General features: G+C 35.4%; 2 protein-coding genes across 3 annotated transcripts; one reads left to right on the plus strand and one right to left on the minus strand.

Annotated features, from left to right (window-relative positions):
• The first annotated feature begins 895 nt into the window (after nt 1-895).
• Nucleotides 896-4,423, plus strand: LOC129306499 (protein SINE1-like). 2 transcript variants are annotated; one of them, XM_054947128.1, is made up of 3 exons: nt 896-1,054; nt 1,839-3,180; nt 3,565-4,423. In XM_054947128.1, the coding sequence occupies exons 2-3, from the start codon at nt 1,846-1,848 to the stop codon at nt 4,072-4,074; spliced, it is 1,845 nt and encodes a 614-aa protein (XP_054803103.1). In that variant the 5' UTR covers nt 896-1,054; nt 1,839-1,845; the 3' UTR covers nt 4,075-4,423. The 2 variants fall into 2 exon arrangements, with proteins under 2 accessions (XP_054803103.1, XP_054803104.1); XM_054947129.1 differs by having other exon boundaries at nt 922-1,054; nt 1,844-3,180.
• Nucleotides 4,424-5,181: 758 nt separating this feature from the next.
• LOC129306575 (T-complex protein 1 subunit theta) lies at nt 5,182-11,709 on the minus strand. Its single transcript, XM_054947252.1, has 13 exons — nt 11,378-11,709; nt 10,482-10,744; nt 10,217-10,363; nt 9,970-10,131; nt 8,828-8,905; nt 8,325-8,458; nt 8,148-8,220; nt 7,991-8,068; nt 7,717-7,839; nt 6,947-7,041; nt 6,498-6,707; nt 6,271-6,328; nt 5,182-5,565 (listed from the first exon to the last, which is right to left on the minus strand). The coding sequence occupies exons 1-13, from the start codon at nt 11,523-11,525 to the stop codon at nt 5,500-5,502; spliced, it is 1,635 nt and encodes a 544-aa protein (XP_054803227.1). The 5' UTR covers nt 11,526-11,709; the 3' UTR covers nt 5,182-5,499.
• Between the last annotated feature and the right edge of the window lie 977 nt (nt 11,710-12,686).

The following is a 12,686-nucleotide window of genomic DNA, read 5'->3' on the forward strand; positions in this document are numbered from 1 at the left end:
CGGGAAAAGTACTTTGCACGCAATTCCAAACGCTATATTTATTGCTGCTCTTTGGATTCTCTAGTCAAAGATAAAGCCATACCAAAATGCCAAGGCAGTGACAGGAGGTGAGGAATCTGGTTTCACAGGAGTATTCAATATTGATTATCCCATTTTCTATATTGGTTTCGGGAGAATTAGGAGAGGGAAAAAAAAAAAATGAAACTAAAATTAAATTAATGAGATTGACTGATTTCTTTTTAATACACAATGGGTGAATTGAATCTGGACTCCAGTTAAATTCTCATTCAATGAATCACTAGAATCAGTGTGAAAATTTTACTGATTCGAAAATTAATAAAACAAAATCTCAGGAGACCAATGCATCTCCTCTCTTTCTTAAAAAAAAAATTACAAAATCAATGTATTTACTCTGTAATTGTAAACACGGAGCACATAGTAAAAATGCCGATTAATGACAATAAATATAAGCATAAATGCAAAACACTCAGAAAAGGGAAGTACATTGTACTTAATCTCTATTTTCTTCTGTATATGGGAACATAATCATATTATTCAGCAGGAATGATTTTAATTTTTTTGATAGCGTCAGAAGCATCCAAATATACATCCGTTAAATTCGTCATGATTATTCTATTTTACAAAATACAGTTGTATGTATGTATGTATATATTGACCAACCAAAATACAGTGACATAATAATGTATAAACTAGTCGTGCTTACAAAATGCTGGAGTTTCATGCAAAGTGCAAAAGAAAAGGAAAAAGAAAAAAATTTGCGAATGACCCTTTAAGGAATATTTTATGGGAAGGATAGCGGTGGAATTACGAAGAAAGATTTTGAAAATCTAGGTATTCAATTTGTAGCGGAAAGAGACAGAGCCCCACGAAATACGCTAAATTTGAAATCGAACCTTCAAAGCCCATTTCACATTTAGACAGCTTTCTCGTTTTCTTCCCAGCTCCAACGCTTCTCAAGTCCTCTATCTTGTTAGCGCTCACAAGGTAGTGCACAAGGAAGTGGAAGTTTCAGCTGATTCTTCCCTTCATAAAGGTGCATTTCCTTGCTTAAATTTGAATTTGAATTTCTTTCTTTTTGTTCTGCACAGCACTGTTTGATTTCTCATGCTTTGGTGTTTGAGCTTTTAGTTGATTTGAATTCCCGTTTACTCTTTCTTTTCCTCTCTAATCATATGATTGAGGAACTGAATGCGCTTGTGTACAGAGTAATCTTGTTTTACGTTGTTGGTGAATACACTCGCACTGATCCGAACCCCCTTCTTCATCATTATCATCTTTCTTCCCCATTCTCTGTTACCCAAGAATTGTTGAAAGCTTGAATCTTTATCTTTCTTTGAGAAAATCAAACATTTTAGCTCTTTAAACTGAAAACCAGACTGGTTGTCGCTTTTCCTTTTCTCCGTCCTTCACTTGATGTCATTATCAAGCTAATTTTCAAGATCCATCGGTTTGGGGTCTGAGATTTTTTTTCCTTCTAATAGTTTTGAAGTGGGAAAAGGAAGGATAAGTATTCCGTTTCTCGTTTAATTGCTGCAAATTCAAGGTAAGGGGGTGAACAACTGAGTTGCAAGTCAGTGGTTTTACTTTGTTTTGAGGCTCATGGAGGCAAACAAAAATTTCGAGTGTAAATTGGCTCACTGTCCCTTTACACGATTTAATTTTTGTTTGCAAAGAATATAATAACTGAAAAGTCGAAGCATTAAATGCTGAGCATGGATATTAAAATCTGCAGTAGAATACCCACAATGAGATCTCTGCAGTGGTGGTTACGATTACCTTCATTATAGTTATTAATCAAATTGTTTGTTTGATTTTAGTTCAGCAATGGGAAGAAGTCTCAGTCCAGTGATACGGCGAGAGCTTGCAAACCTCGACAAAGATGCGGACAGCCGCAAGTGTGCAATGAAAGCACTAAAGTCATACGTTAAGGATTTGGATTTTAAGACTATTCCTATCTTCCTCGCCCAGGTTTCTGAAACCAAGGATACTGGCTCATTATCTGGAGAATTCACAATTTCACTCTATGAAGTTCTTGCTCGAGTTCATGGTGTCAAAATTGTTCCCATGATAGACAGCATAATGGCATCCATAATTCAAACCTTAGCTTCAAGTGCAGGGTCTTTCCCACTTCATCAGGCTTGCTCAAAGGTGGTTCCAGCTATTGCAAGATATGGAATTGACCCCACAACCCCAGAAGACAAAAAGCGGCATATAATTCATTCCCTATGCAAGCCACTTTCTGATTCTCTTACTAGTTCTCAAGAGAGCCTAGCTTCAGGAGCAGCCCTTTGCTTAAAGGCTCTTGTGGATTCAGATAACTGGAAGTTTGCTTCAGATGATGTGGTCAACAGGGTCTGCCTGAATGTTGCTGTAGCTTTAGAGGGGAGGTCCACCCAGAATAACTCACACTTGGGTTTGGTAATGGCTTTGGTTAAACGCAATGCTTTGATTGTTGAAGCATATGCTAGACTGCTCATACAATCTGGATTGAGGATATTGAATGCTGGGTCTATGGAGGGGAATTCTCAGAAGAGATTGTCGGCCATTCAAATGGTAAACTTCATGATGAAATGTCTAGACCCCCGAAGCATATTCTCAGAACTTGAGTTGATAATTCAGGAGATGGAGAAATGCCAGTCTGATAAAATGGCATATGTGAAAGGTGCTGCATTTGAAGCTTTGCAAACTGCCAAGAGAATTGCAGCTGACAAAAAATCAAGATATATTAAAAGTCCTGGTTCAGTGACTGGCTCAAATTTTAGCAAGGGAGATCACAATGAAGGGGAAAACTTTTCTGGTGAAGGGGAGAATTCTCCTACATCTATTTCACCTGAATCACGGACTCTGGACTTCTTTCCGGGATATGAATCAGTGACTGAGTCTCCTATTGCAATGAGCCAAGCATCTCAGACTTCAAACTTTGAGCGTCGAAGTGTAAATAGGAAGCTTTGGAGCCAGGAAAATGGAGGAGTTGACGTGTCTCTCAAGGATGGCCTGTTTTCAGAAGTTGTGAGGAGAAATGATATCTCAAAGAAATGGTTAGAGAACTCTGCGAATCATGATGTTTTGGATGGGACAGATTCAACGGAGGAGTTTGCTGGATTCATGCATCAGAACCCTCGGTTTGGAGTGTCCAGAAGCACCACCACAAGTCCCCTGGTAAAGTTCTCACATGTCTATCATAAATTATACTTGATGGTCACTTTAAAAGTCTTTTCATGATAATGAAGCACTTGAAACTAACACTGCGTAAGATCTTTTGTATCAAGTCTCCTTTTGAGATCTTATTAATATTTTTTTGGCAGAATTACTTCAAGGCTCTACTTAACACAATTAATTATTTTCAGGTTCATTGACAATTGAGTTTAGGAGAATGATAACATATAAATTTAGTTGTTAATGGACTTAGGAGTAATCAGGTGTGTTGAGTGGAATTTGGATGTAATCCTATCATCCCCCTCCCAAAAAAAAAATGCCATATTTTTTTATTGAAATCACATGTTCTTTTATTTCGACAACTGACACATACTCTTTGCTATTCAGAGGTCTCGAGCACAGGTTAATGTAGACAATATCAAAATCTTCAAGACTCCTAGAAAGCTCATCCAGTCTCTTCAAGACCCTTTCGATGTGAATTCTGATAGCTCTGAGAAACAAAACAGTAACAGACGGTTTAGGAGTTCATCCTCAGGCAATATTCAGTGGAGTCCAACATCTGGATGTGATCAGAATGGTTTCTTACATGAAAATAGTGATTCTAAAGAGAATGAAAGCTTATTATATGATGTTGGTGATAATGATGATGCACAGATACAACATGGTCAGGAGTCAGTCTCAATACCAGATGAGCTTTCTGGTGAAGTTGACATGCAGATGCATCCTGAGGCAGTTCCCACGAGTAAAAATAATACTCAGAGAATTGGTATGGAAAAGACACTGCGAAGGGCAGCGTTGAAACTGGTTTGTGGTCTTTCTTTCGCTCTACTTGCAGTGGCTACTCCTCTTGTATGGATCAACGGTCAGGACGAAGGCCATTATCTTGTCCCTACATAACTTGCACTTTCTGATGTGCGTGTAGAAGATTATGATGTCTGTTATAAATTATCGAAACATCTTTTTAGAGCATCACAGGCATCATTCTTTGTAGGTATTATTAGTTAGTTCCAAGTAGATGTTGAGTTGTTGTGTCCCAGTAAGATCCACGTTCAATCTGGCCTTTGTTGTGAAGAGCCTTGGGAACGTAAGAGCTGATCTTGACACAACCAGTGAATCGCTCATGGTGCTCAGTGCAGTCAATTCAGGGCTAATGTTGTACTTTTAGAACGAGATTAGATGTCAGTTATTTCGAATAATTGAAAAAGTTTAGAAATGTCTTTTTAAAAGTTTTATCTCGTTACTTCCCAATTCTCATTGCCTTCTTGAGTGAGATTCAAGTTCCTAAATTCTCTTGCAAGAATTTTGGGAATTAACTTTTTAAGAGAATTATTCACAATGATCATTATAAAATTATTTATTATTAAAATAGTAATAGCAACTTGTTAATCTTTATTTATGAATAATTTTTTTAAAATGTCCTCAATGCAATTCTCCCAAGAACTTTGGACTATACAACTCGTTTAACATTTTTAATCGTGATGTACAATTATATCTGGCGTGCCGGGTATAAATAACTGTGAGTATTGAAAATTACAATTTAGAATTCCTGCCATCATTCCCAAACAGCGTATTAGGTTTTGCATTTTTTTTATTTTTATTTTTTTTATAAAATGTAACAAGAAAGCCATCCTTCAAATATAAAGGTTTTTATTAATTCACATAATTCCAACTTGTTTTGATTTTTGGTATATAACGCATACATGAATTCTTTCACTTTTCATGCCATGTGCTAACTTGTTAAAATCATGAGTCCTTATCAACTCTATTAGTAACAATGAGGATTAACATTACAGATAAAAATTATAAAAATTATGAACCAAAAAAAGTATAAATCAATACTAAAATGTACTAAAAATATAAGGAGTAATAGTTATATATTTCTCTTTCTTTTACATAGATAAATAACGTCGCCAAAAGAAGTTAGGTGAAGTGATTGGCTAAGTTTTTACAACTCTGGTCATAACAAGTGCAAGGGCTGAATTGAATAAATTATCAAACGGAAAATAGAGCAATCAATAAATCTAGATATTATCAATATTTTATCAAAAGAAAAGGAAATAATAAATTTTTTAAGATTCAACCTGAACTCGATTGTTACAGCACCCGGATTCCGGCAATTCTGCAGACATCGTTAAGCTAGCCAGAGGACTATGAATAAAATTTAAAATTTACAGGGCATATTTCTTATCATTCCACTGAAAATCAAAATCTAAAATTTGCATCAACCCCACCCCTGGCATCGAAAAGAAAGGCAGTAGTCAGTTTGAGATCCAATCATCCAAGCACAGACAAAACAGCGGCCAGTTCTAACAGGGAAAAAATTTAGTCTTCATCCATGCCAGCAGGTTGATCTCTCCTCGGGCCACCAGCTGGTTTTGCCATTATAATCTAAAAACATCAAAATATAACGTAAGAGCCATGAACATAAAAAACTGACACAAGAATTTACAGGAGCTAGCTTCAAGAGCAACTGTCCAAGATCACCACGGTACACCTGTTTGTTTCCCAAACTGTTGACCCCATATAAAAATATAATGGCAATATAACATGAAACTTCAAAATAGGTTCCACACCTGGTATTTTCTTCTAATGCAGATAAGTAAAACTTATGGCTAGGCTGTGTTTATTTCAAATGATACCACAACATACATTTCACATGCTAAAGCCCTGTTTCTACTCCAAAAAAGTGGTTTCCAGAAGTTCGGAAACGCATTCCCAAAAATTAACGGTTGCACACAATGCAATAATCAGTGCTTCAACTTCAAATAAATACATTTCAATCTACAGCCATACTACTAGATCCAAATAGTGTTTCCGGACTCACAAATTAATGTTTTAGAATTTAGATAATCATGGCAACCTCTCCCTCATGCACTTCCAAGTTTCAAACCATTTCCTTGTCCCAAAAAAGTTTCAAACCATTCCCTCTGAACCGTAAGCTCACCACATGGAAATATTATGTACCCATAATTGGACACGTTTCACCTATTCTTCAGTTCCGTTAGTTGCCATTAAAAATATTCAAACAGAACAACATCAAGTAATTCCAAACGATTGATCATGAAAGCACTGACTACTTTTTTAGAGCAATACCTGGTCCACCCGTAACACAGTGCATGCAGCATCTGCAGCATACTTGAGAGCGAAGAGCCTAAAAAAAAAAAAAACAATGAAACATGTTAACAAATTTTTATATGACAAGCTTACTTAAGTATATTCTCTACAATAATGAATAAACATATTCATTTTTCGCCTAACTACAGATTTGGAGTGTGTGAGAGAGAGACAGAGAGATGAAGGTATATGTACAAGTAGCTTACTTCGTCACATAGAGATCCCAGACATTCAAATTTGAAACATCCTTACAAGCACCTTCCTCTAAGTCAATGCCAACTTTGGTATTTCCAGATGCATGTTCTGCATACAGAGAAGATATAATCTCCATAGCATTAAGCCCAGCATTCTCAGCCAGTGTTGTAGGAATCATTTCAAAACTCTCAGCAAATTTGGCTATAGCATACTGATCCAATCTGCAAAGCCATTGAAAATTTAGCATGCCCTATCCATGTGTCACGTTACTGATTCACGCTAAACAAAATAAATTGTTAAAACCATGCAAGAAACATCAATAACAGTGAAGAACAAGAACCCAACCATACAGCCGAAGAACAAAAATCACTCCCATGCAATGAACAAGCACGTAGATGCATGCATACAAATATATAAACAACAGCCTTTTATTTTCAAAAATAGATATACACAAAAGTACCCTGTCTCTTTGAAGGAGAATTCTTTCACTTCTTTAGCTAATTCAATTTCTGTTGCTGCTGCTCCAGGTACAATACGGCTGTCCCGACACATGGCCTGACAAACAATGGTGCGTGTGAAGCATTTAGCAGCAATGAAAAATTACACTCAACCAAACACATGTAATATGATAGAATTGCTTTAGCTGCTCAAACCTACAAAAGGAAAACTAAAAAGAAGCATGAAAAAGGAAAGATGCTTTTAGATGGTCAGAACGTTGACCTTACATCCCCCCTATTAAGGAGCAAGAAAATAAAAAAATAGGGCTGCTTTAGAGTTGCTTGTGACCTGGCTAAGGAGAGGGCATTTTTGGAGTCCATGAGGGCTGCCTTTTGGGTTTATAGTAGTGCTGGAGGCCCCCTAGCAGATTATGTCATTGGTATTTTGAGTGTTGTGAGGAGAGGACTGGCCTCTCAAAAGCCAGTGAGTGTTCGTTGTTGAGAGTGATTGTGTTGTCTTAGTTTGCCTTGATTTCATCCTTGTAACAAGGGAATAGGGTTTTATATTGAATCAGGGAGTCCTCTTTGGTAACTCTGATTCAGTATCTTATCATATTAACACTAAAACCTCAGGATTTCCCTTACATTGTGCTCTGCTGCTGCATTTTTTTTTCTGGTTCGTTAAATTTACAGGTTTTCATCATAGTAACAATCCTAGTGCTGCAGAACCACAAGACCATATTGGGGGAAGATTTACAAACAGCCTATTATGGGAGTATATGCCAGAAATAACCTTGTAAGTATTAACACCATCATCAACTGCTCTTTCAAGATCATCCAGTATGCTATCAGTGCTTCCTCTTAAAACAACAGTAGATACAGAATTTCCACCTTCTTCATTCTTCACAATGGTCACCTACACATTCTCATGTGAGGGGAAAATCATACAGAGTGTAATGAAGAATAAGTGAACAAAAGAAGAAACAAAAAAAAAAGATGAGATATAAAATCAAAGCGAAAAAACAAAAAAAAATTAACATGTAAAAGATTTTTTTTTTCCAACATACTCTGACACCACCAATTTCCTCAACAGAAACTGAATCAACATATCCAAGATCATCTGGATTCGGTTGGCTAAGCTTCAGCTGTTGCAGGAAAAACAAAACGGGTTAAAAAAAAAAACTTGAAAGTTTTTCTACACGACACGGGTAGAAAGATACACACTATAGCAACAGCTCCAGTAGTCCGGCAAAATCGACGTAGTTCAAACTTCGAACTAATTTTCAGAACCATGAGCCTACAAGCAACAATTTTTGGTTAGAACATCACCAATATTCAATATTAATCCAGGCTTCAAATTTATATATTAGGGGGCAAAAAAGGATGTATAGAGAAGCGCACTTGTAACGCTCACAAAAATGCAATGCCATCTCTCCAACTGCCCCTCCACTAACAATCACTTTGGCACCGGAATCTGCTACTGCTTTTATGAGCTCCTCAACTTTAGCCTCTTCAGTTTTCGAATAATTTTCTAGCTATACCATGTCAAAAAAAGAAGAAAACGGGTCCAATCAGCAAAAGCAACAAGTCAAAGAAACAGGCTATACAATAATAACATAATCAAACATATATGGAGATTTTAGATTAAGCATAAACAGAACAAAAGAATGGAATATGTTGGTCAAACAACTCTTTACATTCCACTGCCATTGAATCGGATTTGAACAAAGCCAATTCCTTGCCAAAATGGGAACAGCTGAAAAAATAATCCTGAATGTTTGCCAATGTGTTTCAAGCATAAAGGAACTACAATAATAATAATTTGGCTACAATATTGAGCTATAGTTCAGTATAAATTGAAAGATGAAGGAATAGCTATAGTATTAGAGACTTTGCACATATACCTGCTCAGCTGAATGAATTAACACGGTTCCTTTAGTTTCAGTTGCAGAGGTGTCAACACCACCAGCAAATACAGCTACCTAATATGGCATTAGCAAAGAGTATTACTATTGGATCAAGTAGAATTTTCGCATTTATAATTGCAGCAAGTACAGAGTATAATGTTCAAAATCTAATGCAATGATCTTTTTGTGCGTTGCAAAATTCAAGCAAACAATTGGGGGAAAAGTATGCATTAACTGCAATGAAATGATAAAAAATTAATATCCCACCTATACCAATGACTTCAACCTTCCTTCAATAAATGACAAAAGGCAATTGATTAAAATCAATAGTTTTATTTTTGGGAGGAACTAAAACTAAATTGTAGGCCAACTGCCAATCCATCCGTTTACAATCCAAGTTCTAACTCAGCCACATCTGAGAGGAAAGTATTGTTGAACCTTTGCAATCAAATTTATTGCTATGGAAATGGAAAATGGATATATTAACTTCTTGTCATTGAGAGAAAAAGAGAAATGATAACAAAACAGCGTAATATCAATTTGAATCAACCAAGAAACTGGTGTTGCTCTCAAATACCAGGAAATTGACAAATTTCAACAGAAAAGGAAGAGGAAAAAACTTAAAAATAAATAATAAATCAGTTCTCCTCATAATAACCTAAGGTCCCCATCTATAGTCCAGAATTTTAACATGTATGTGCAAAATAAATATAGAAGAACAAGCTGTTAAACAGAAGTAATCCTTTAATGAATAAGAGGGAATCAAAAGTTGTAAGGACTAATCTATCGTATAATAGAAATTGCTTCCTCAAGACCAAAGGCATACTTGAAAAAACAAATTTTCTCACCAGTTTAACTTACATAACCCATCAATTATATTGGAACACAATCAAATCATAGTAAAATCAAATAGACACCTACGACTCAAACAAGCTTTCCTTTGTTCTTTGAATTCATAAAATTGAATAAAATACCAATAATCAATGGAAGCACAAGCAAGTACCAGAACACGTAACTTGAAAACTGAAATCAACTAGAAGAAGCATGACGGTGATTAAGAAAGAAAAGATTCCAACGCAAGTGTATAAAAAGCACCGCAAAAAAAAAAAAAAGAAGCCCAAAATGTCTAGAAAGCTAACCTTTGACTTTTCTGCTCGCTTTATAGTCCCAGCAGCATCACTTTTCAAAACCATTCCTCGAACAACTGTACTATTGAGAAGGCCCCCTCCCAAGAGCTTTGCCACACGGACATTGTCCACATTAAAGTTAGCAGGGTTCTTTGGACAAACTTGGATGCATGCCTGTATTTTTCAAACAAATGTCAGGACTTTCAGTCATGCATCAAAAAAGTCATTTATAGGAAACAGGGTCTCCAGTATATTTTACATCTGCTACAAGTGAACATATTATATCTTCTTGACCGAATTGCTTGCTAGCAACAGCAGCTCTCATTCGAGAAATGACTTGCTCCTTGTTACGGACATCCATGTTCTCTGAACCTTTCTCAACTAGTTCGTCTAAGAGCTCAACAGTCTAAAACATATGACAGTGAGTTAGACACACACGTGCGCACAGCAGAGAGAGAGAGAGAGAGAAGAGAGAGTAGCAGTGCAGAAAAGTTGCTTAGCCTCTTGCTAAAGGACTGACAAACCTTATTGATTGCTTTAGTATATCCACTGATGATCTCACTTGGATGCAATCCCATCCTGATAAGTTCCTCTGCATTTTGAAGGAGCTCCCCAGCAAAGGAGACTGTTAAATTAGCTCCATCACCAATTTCCTCTTGTTGAGCCTTCCCCGCTAAAACCAAAATCTTGGCAGCAGGATGCTGAACTTCAAGTTCATTTACAATAGTGGCAGCATCATTTGTGACAAATAGCTTGTCCAAATGATTTATAACCATCTTATTCATACCTAAAGAGTAACAAGGCGTAAGAAATATTATAGCTCTGTAAAAATCGTAACCCAGTGAAGGACTACTGGTCCAAGGGATTTCTTTGGCGCCTAAGATGTAGGAAAGAATACCAAAAACAAACAAATAATAGCATAAAGAAAATTTGCTGCTAGTAGAAAGCCAAATGGAAAGGATAATCCGAGGGGGTAAGCATCACGTTGGAAACGATATCTAAGTAAGTTATAAGAATCCAATATGATTTAAGGTATCTAAATAAATGATAAGAATCCCATATGATTTAATTCCCCACCAACAGCAGCCACCAAGCGGATAAAAATCGCCACAGATACAGAAACTCTTGACAGTGCATTCTGTTGAACTGATTCAAGATTTTGAAAATAACCGCGAACGATTCCATCTCAACTAAACAATTGTGAGATCAGAATGGACAGCAAACCGCATATTCCGACTCAAGGCTACATTTCTAAAATAATTGAAAATGTAACATGTAGAAATGGCTTCTATAAGAACCATCTTTAGGTTCTTCATGGTTGTGTTCCTCTTTCAAGCCTAGCTTGCCGTTTGTAACCCATAAAAAAATAGGCTTCTGAATCAGATATCAAAGCACATAAAAAGAAATAACAATGCTTTACCATTAGGACCAAGAGATGTTCGGGTGATGGTGGAAAGCTGCTTGCAGGCATCGATATTCTTAAGAACTGCTTCGTCGAGGCCAGAAAGATGCTTGTGGCCCTCCTTAAGCATCGACTGAATCCCATACGGCTGAAAGTTGAAGCCCATCTTTCAGAAGAGCTATTAATAACTTTGGACACTTTTCTTCTCAAGACGGTAGCAGGTGCAGGAGAAAAACCCTAGCCCCTAAACGCAGGAAATGGCAGCCCTGACTCTTGCTTAAAGAGAAAACATCAGAAGCCCTAGAACGTTCCCAGTATAATAGCGGCGAAGGAAGTGAAATTGGAAATAATTAATAAAAGAAAGAATGGTTGTTTCTACAGACTTGATAGAGATTGTAACGGAGAATAAAAGGTATAAAAACTAAAAAGAAAAGAAAAGACGAGCCAAAACAAAACCTGTGAAGTTAAAATTGGCGATTGAGGCTGGTGACATTCAAAGTTTCAAATTCCAAGAACAAAGAAAAAATACACATATAGATTGATGAAGTTAAATATGTATAGAAAAAAAATATAATAATCAGTTTTTATAATTTATTAAATTTTATTTTTAATTTTTATAATTTTTTTAATATTTTTAATTTTGGTAGTTTCAATAAAATTGGGTAACATTTATTAATCAAATTTTTATAATTTTTTTCACTTCCTATGAAAACACTAAAAAAAACATGTAATAATTAAAAACAAAATTCAATAAAATATAGTAGAAGTGTAGAACTTATAGTTGCATTTTTTCCCGAATTGATATATTTATACAAAAAAATGGCATATATTTATTTGGTGAAAGAAAATGGCAAATACTATCAAAGACCGAAGAATTTTAAAAATATAAATAAATTGAATTAGCAAGTTAATACGGGATAACTTTAACTTTTTCATTTATTTACACGTTTTACGCATTTCTTTTTCATGTTTAAATGCTATTTCATATTAAGAAAAATTAAAATTTAACTTAACAACTGCAGTGAAGTTATAATAACCTCAGTGATCTCTTTTTACTCTCTTTAGTCCTATTTATAAGATAAAAAAAATTTTAATTATATTTATAAGTTATTTAATTAAATTTTTATTACAAATTTTTTCATTTGATTTTCATTGAATATTAGAGAGAGAAAATGCATTGTTAAAGTATATATATTTACTAAGGATAAAGTTAAAAAATTATTAAATTTTTAGAAAAAGTTAATAAGTTTTAAAAAAATTTTAATTATGATAAAATATGTTAAAAGTGTCTTATAAACAAATGGGATCAAAGGAGTATCAAAAATAA

Source organism: Prosopis cineraria, unplaced genomic scaffold (assembly GCF_029017545.1).
Source record: "Prosopis cineraria cultivar Desert tree isolate PC_DT_omini unplaced genomic scaffold, ASM2901754v1 PC3, whole genome shotgun sequence".
NCBI classification, from domain to species: domain Eukaryota; kingdom Viridiplantae; phylum Streptophyta; class Magnoliopsida; order Fabales; family Fabaceae; genus Prosopis; species Prosopis cineraria.

Coding starts and splice junctions, on each gene's coding strand:
- LOC129306499 (XM_054947128.1), top strand. CDS start 1,846: ATGGGAAGAAGTCTCAGTCCAGTGATACGGCGAGAGCTTGCAAACCTC. Junction 3,181..3,564: donor GCACCACCACAAGTCCCCTG/GTAAAGTTCTCA, acceptor TTTGCTATTCAG/AGGTCTCGAGCACAGGTTAA.
- LOC129306575 (XM_054947252.1), bottom strand. CDS start 11,525: ATGGGCTTCAACTTTCAGCCGTATGGGATTCAGTCGATGCTTAAGGAG. Junction 8,221..8,324: donor CATTTTTGTGAGCGTTACAA/GTGCGCTTCTCT, acceptor TGTTGCTTGTAG/GCTCATGGTTCTGAAAATTA. Junction 5,566..6,270: donor CTGTGTTACGGGTGGACCAG/GTATTGCTCTAA, acceptor TGATGTTTTTAG/ATTATAATGGCAAAACCAGC.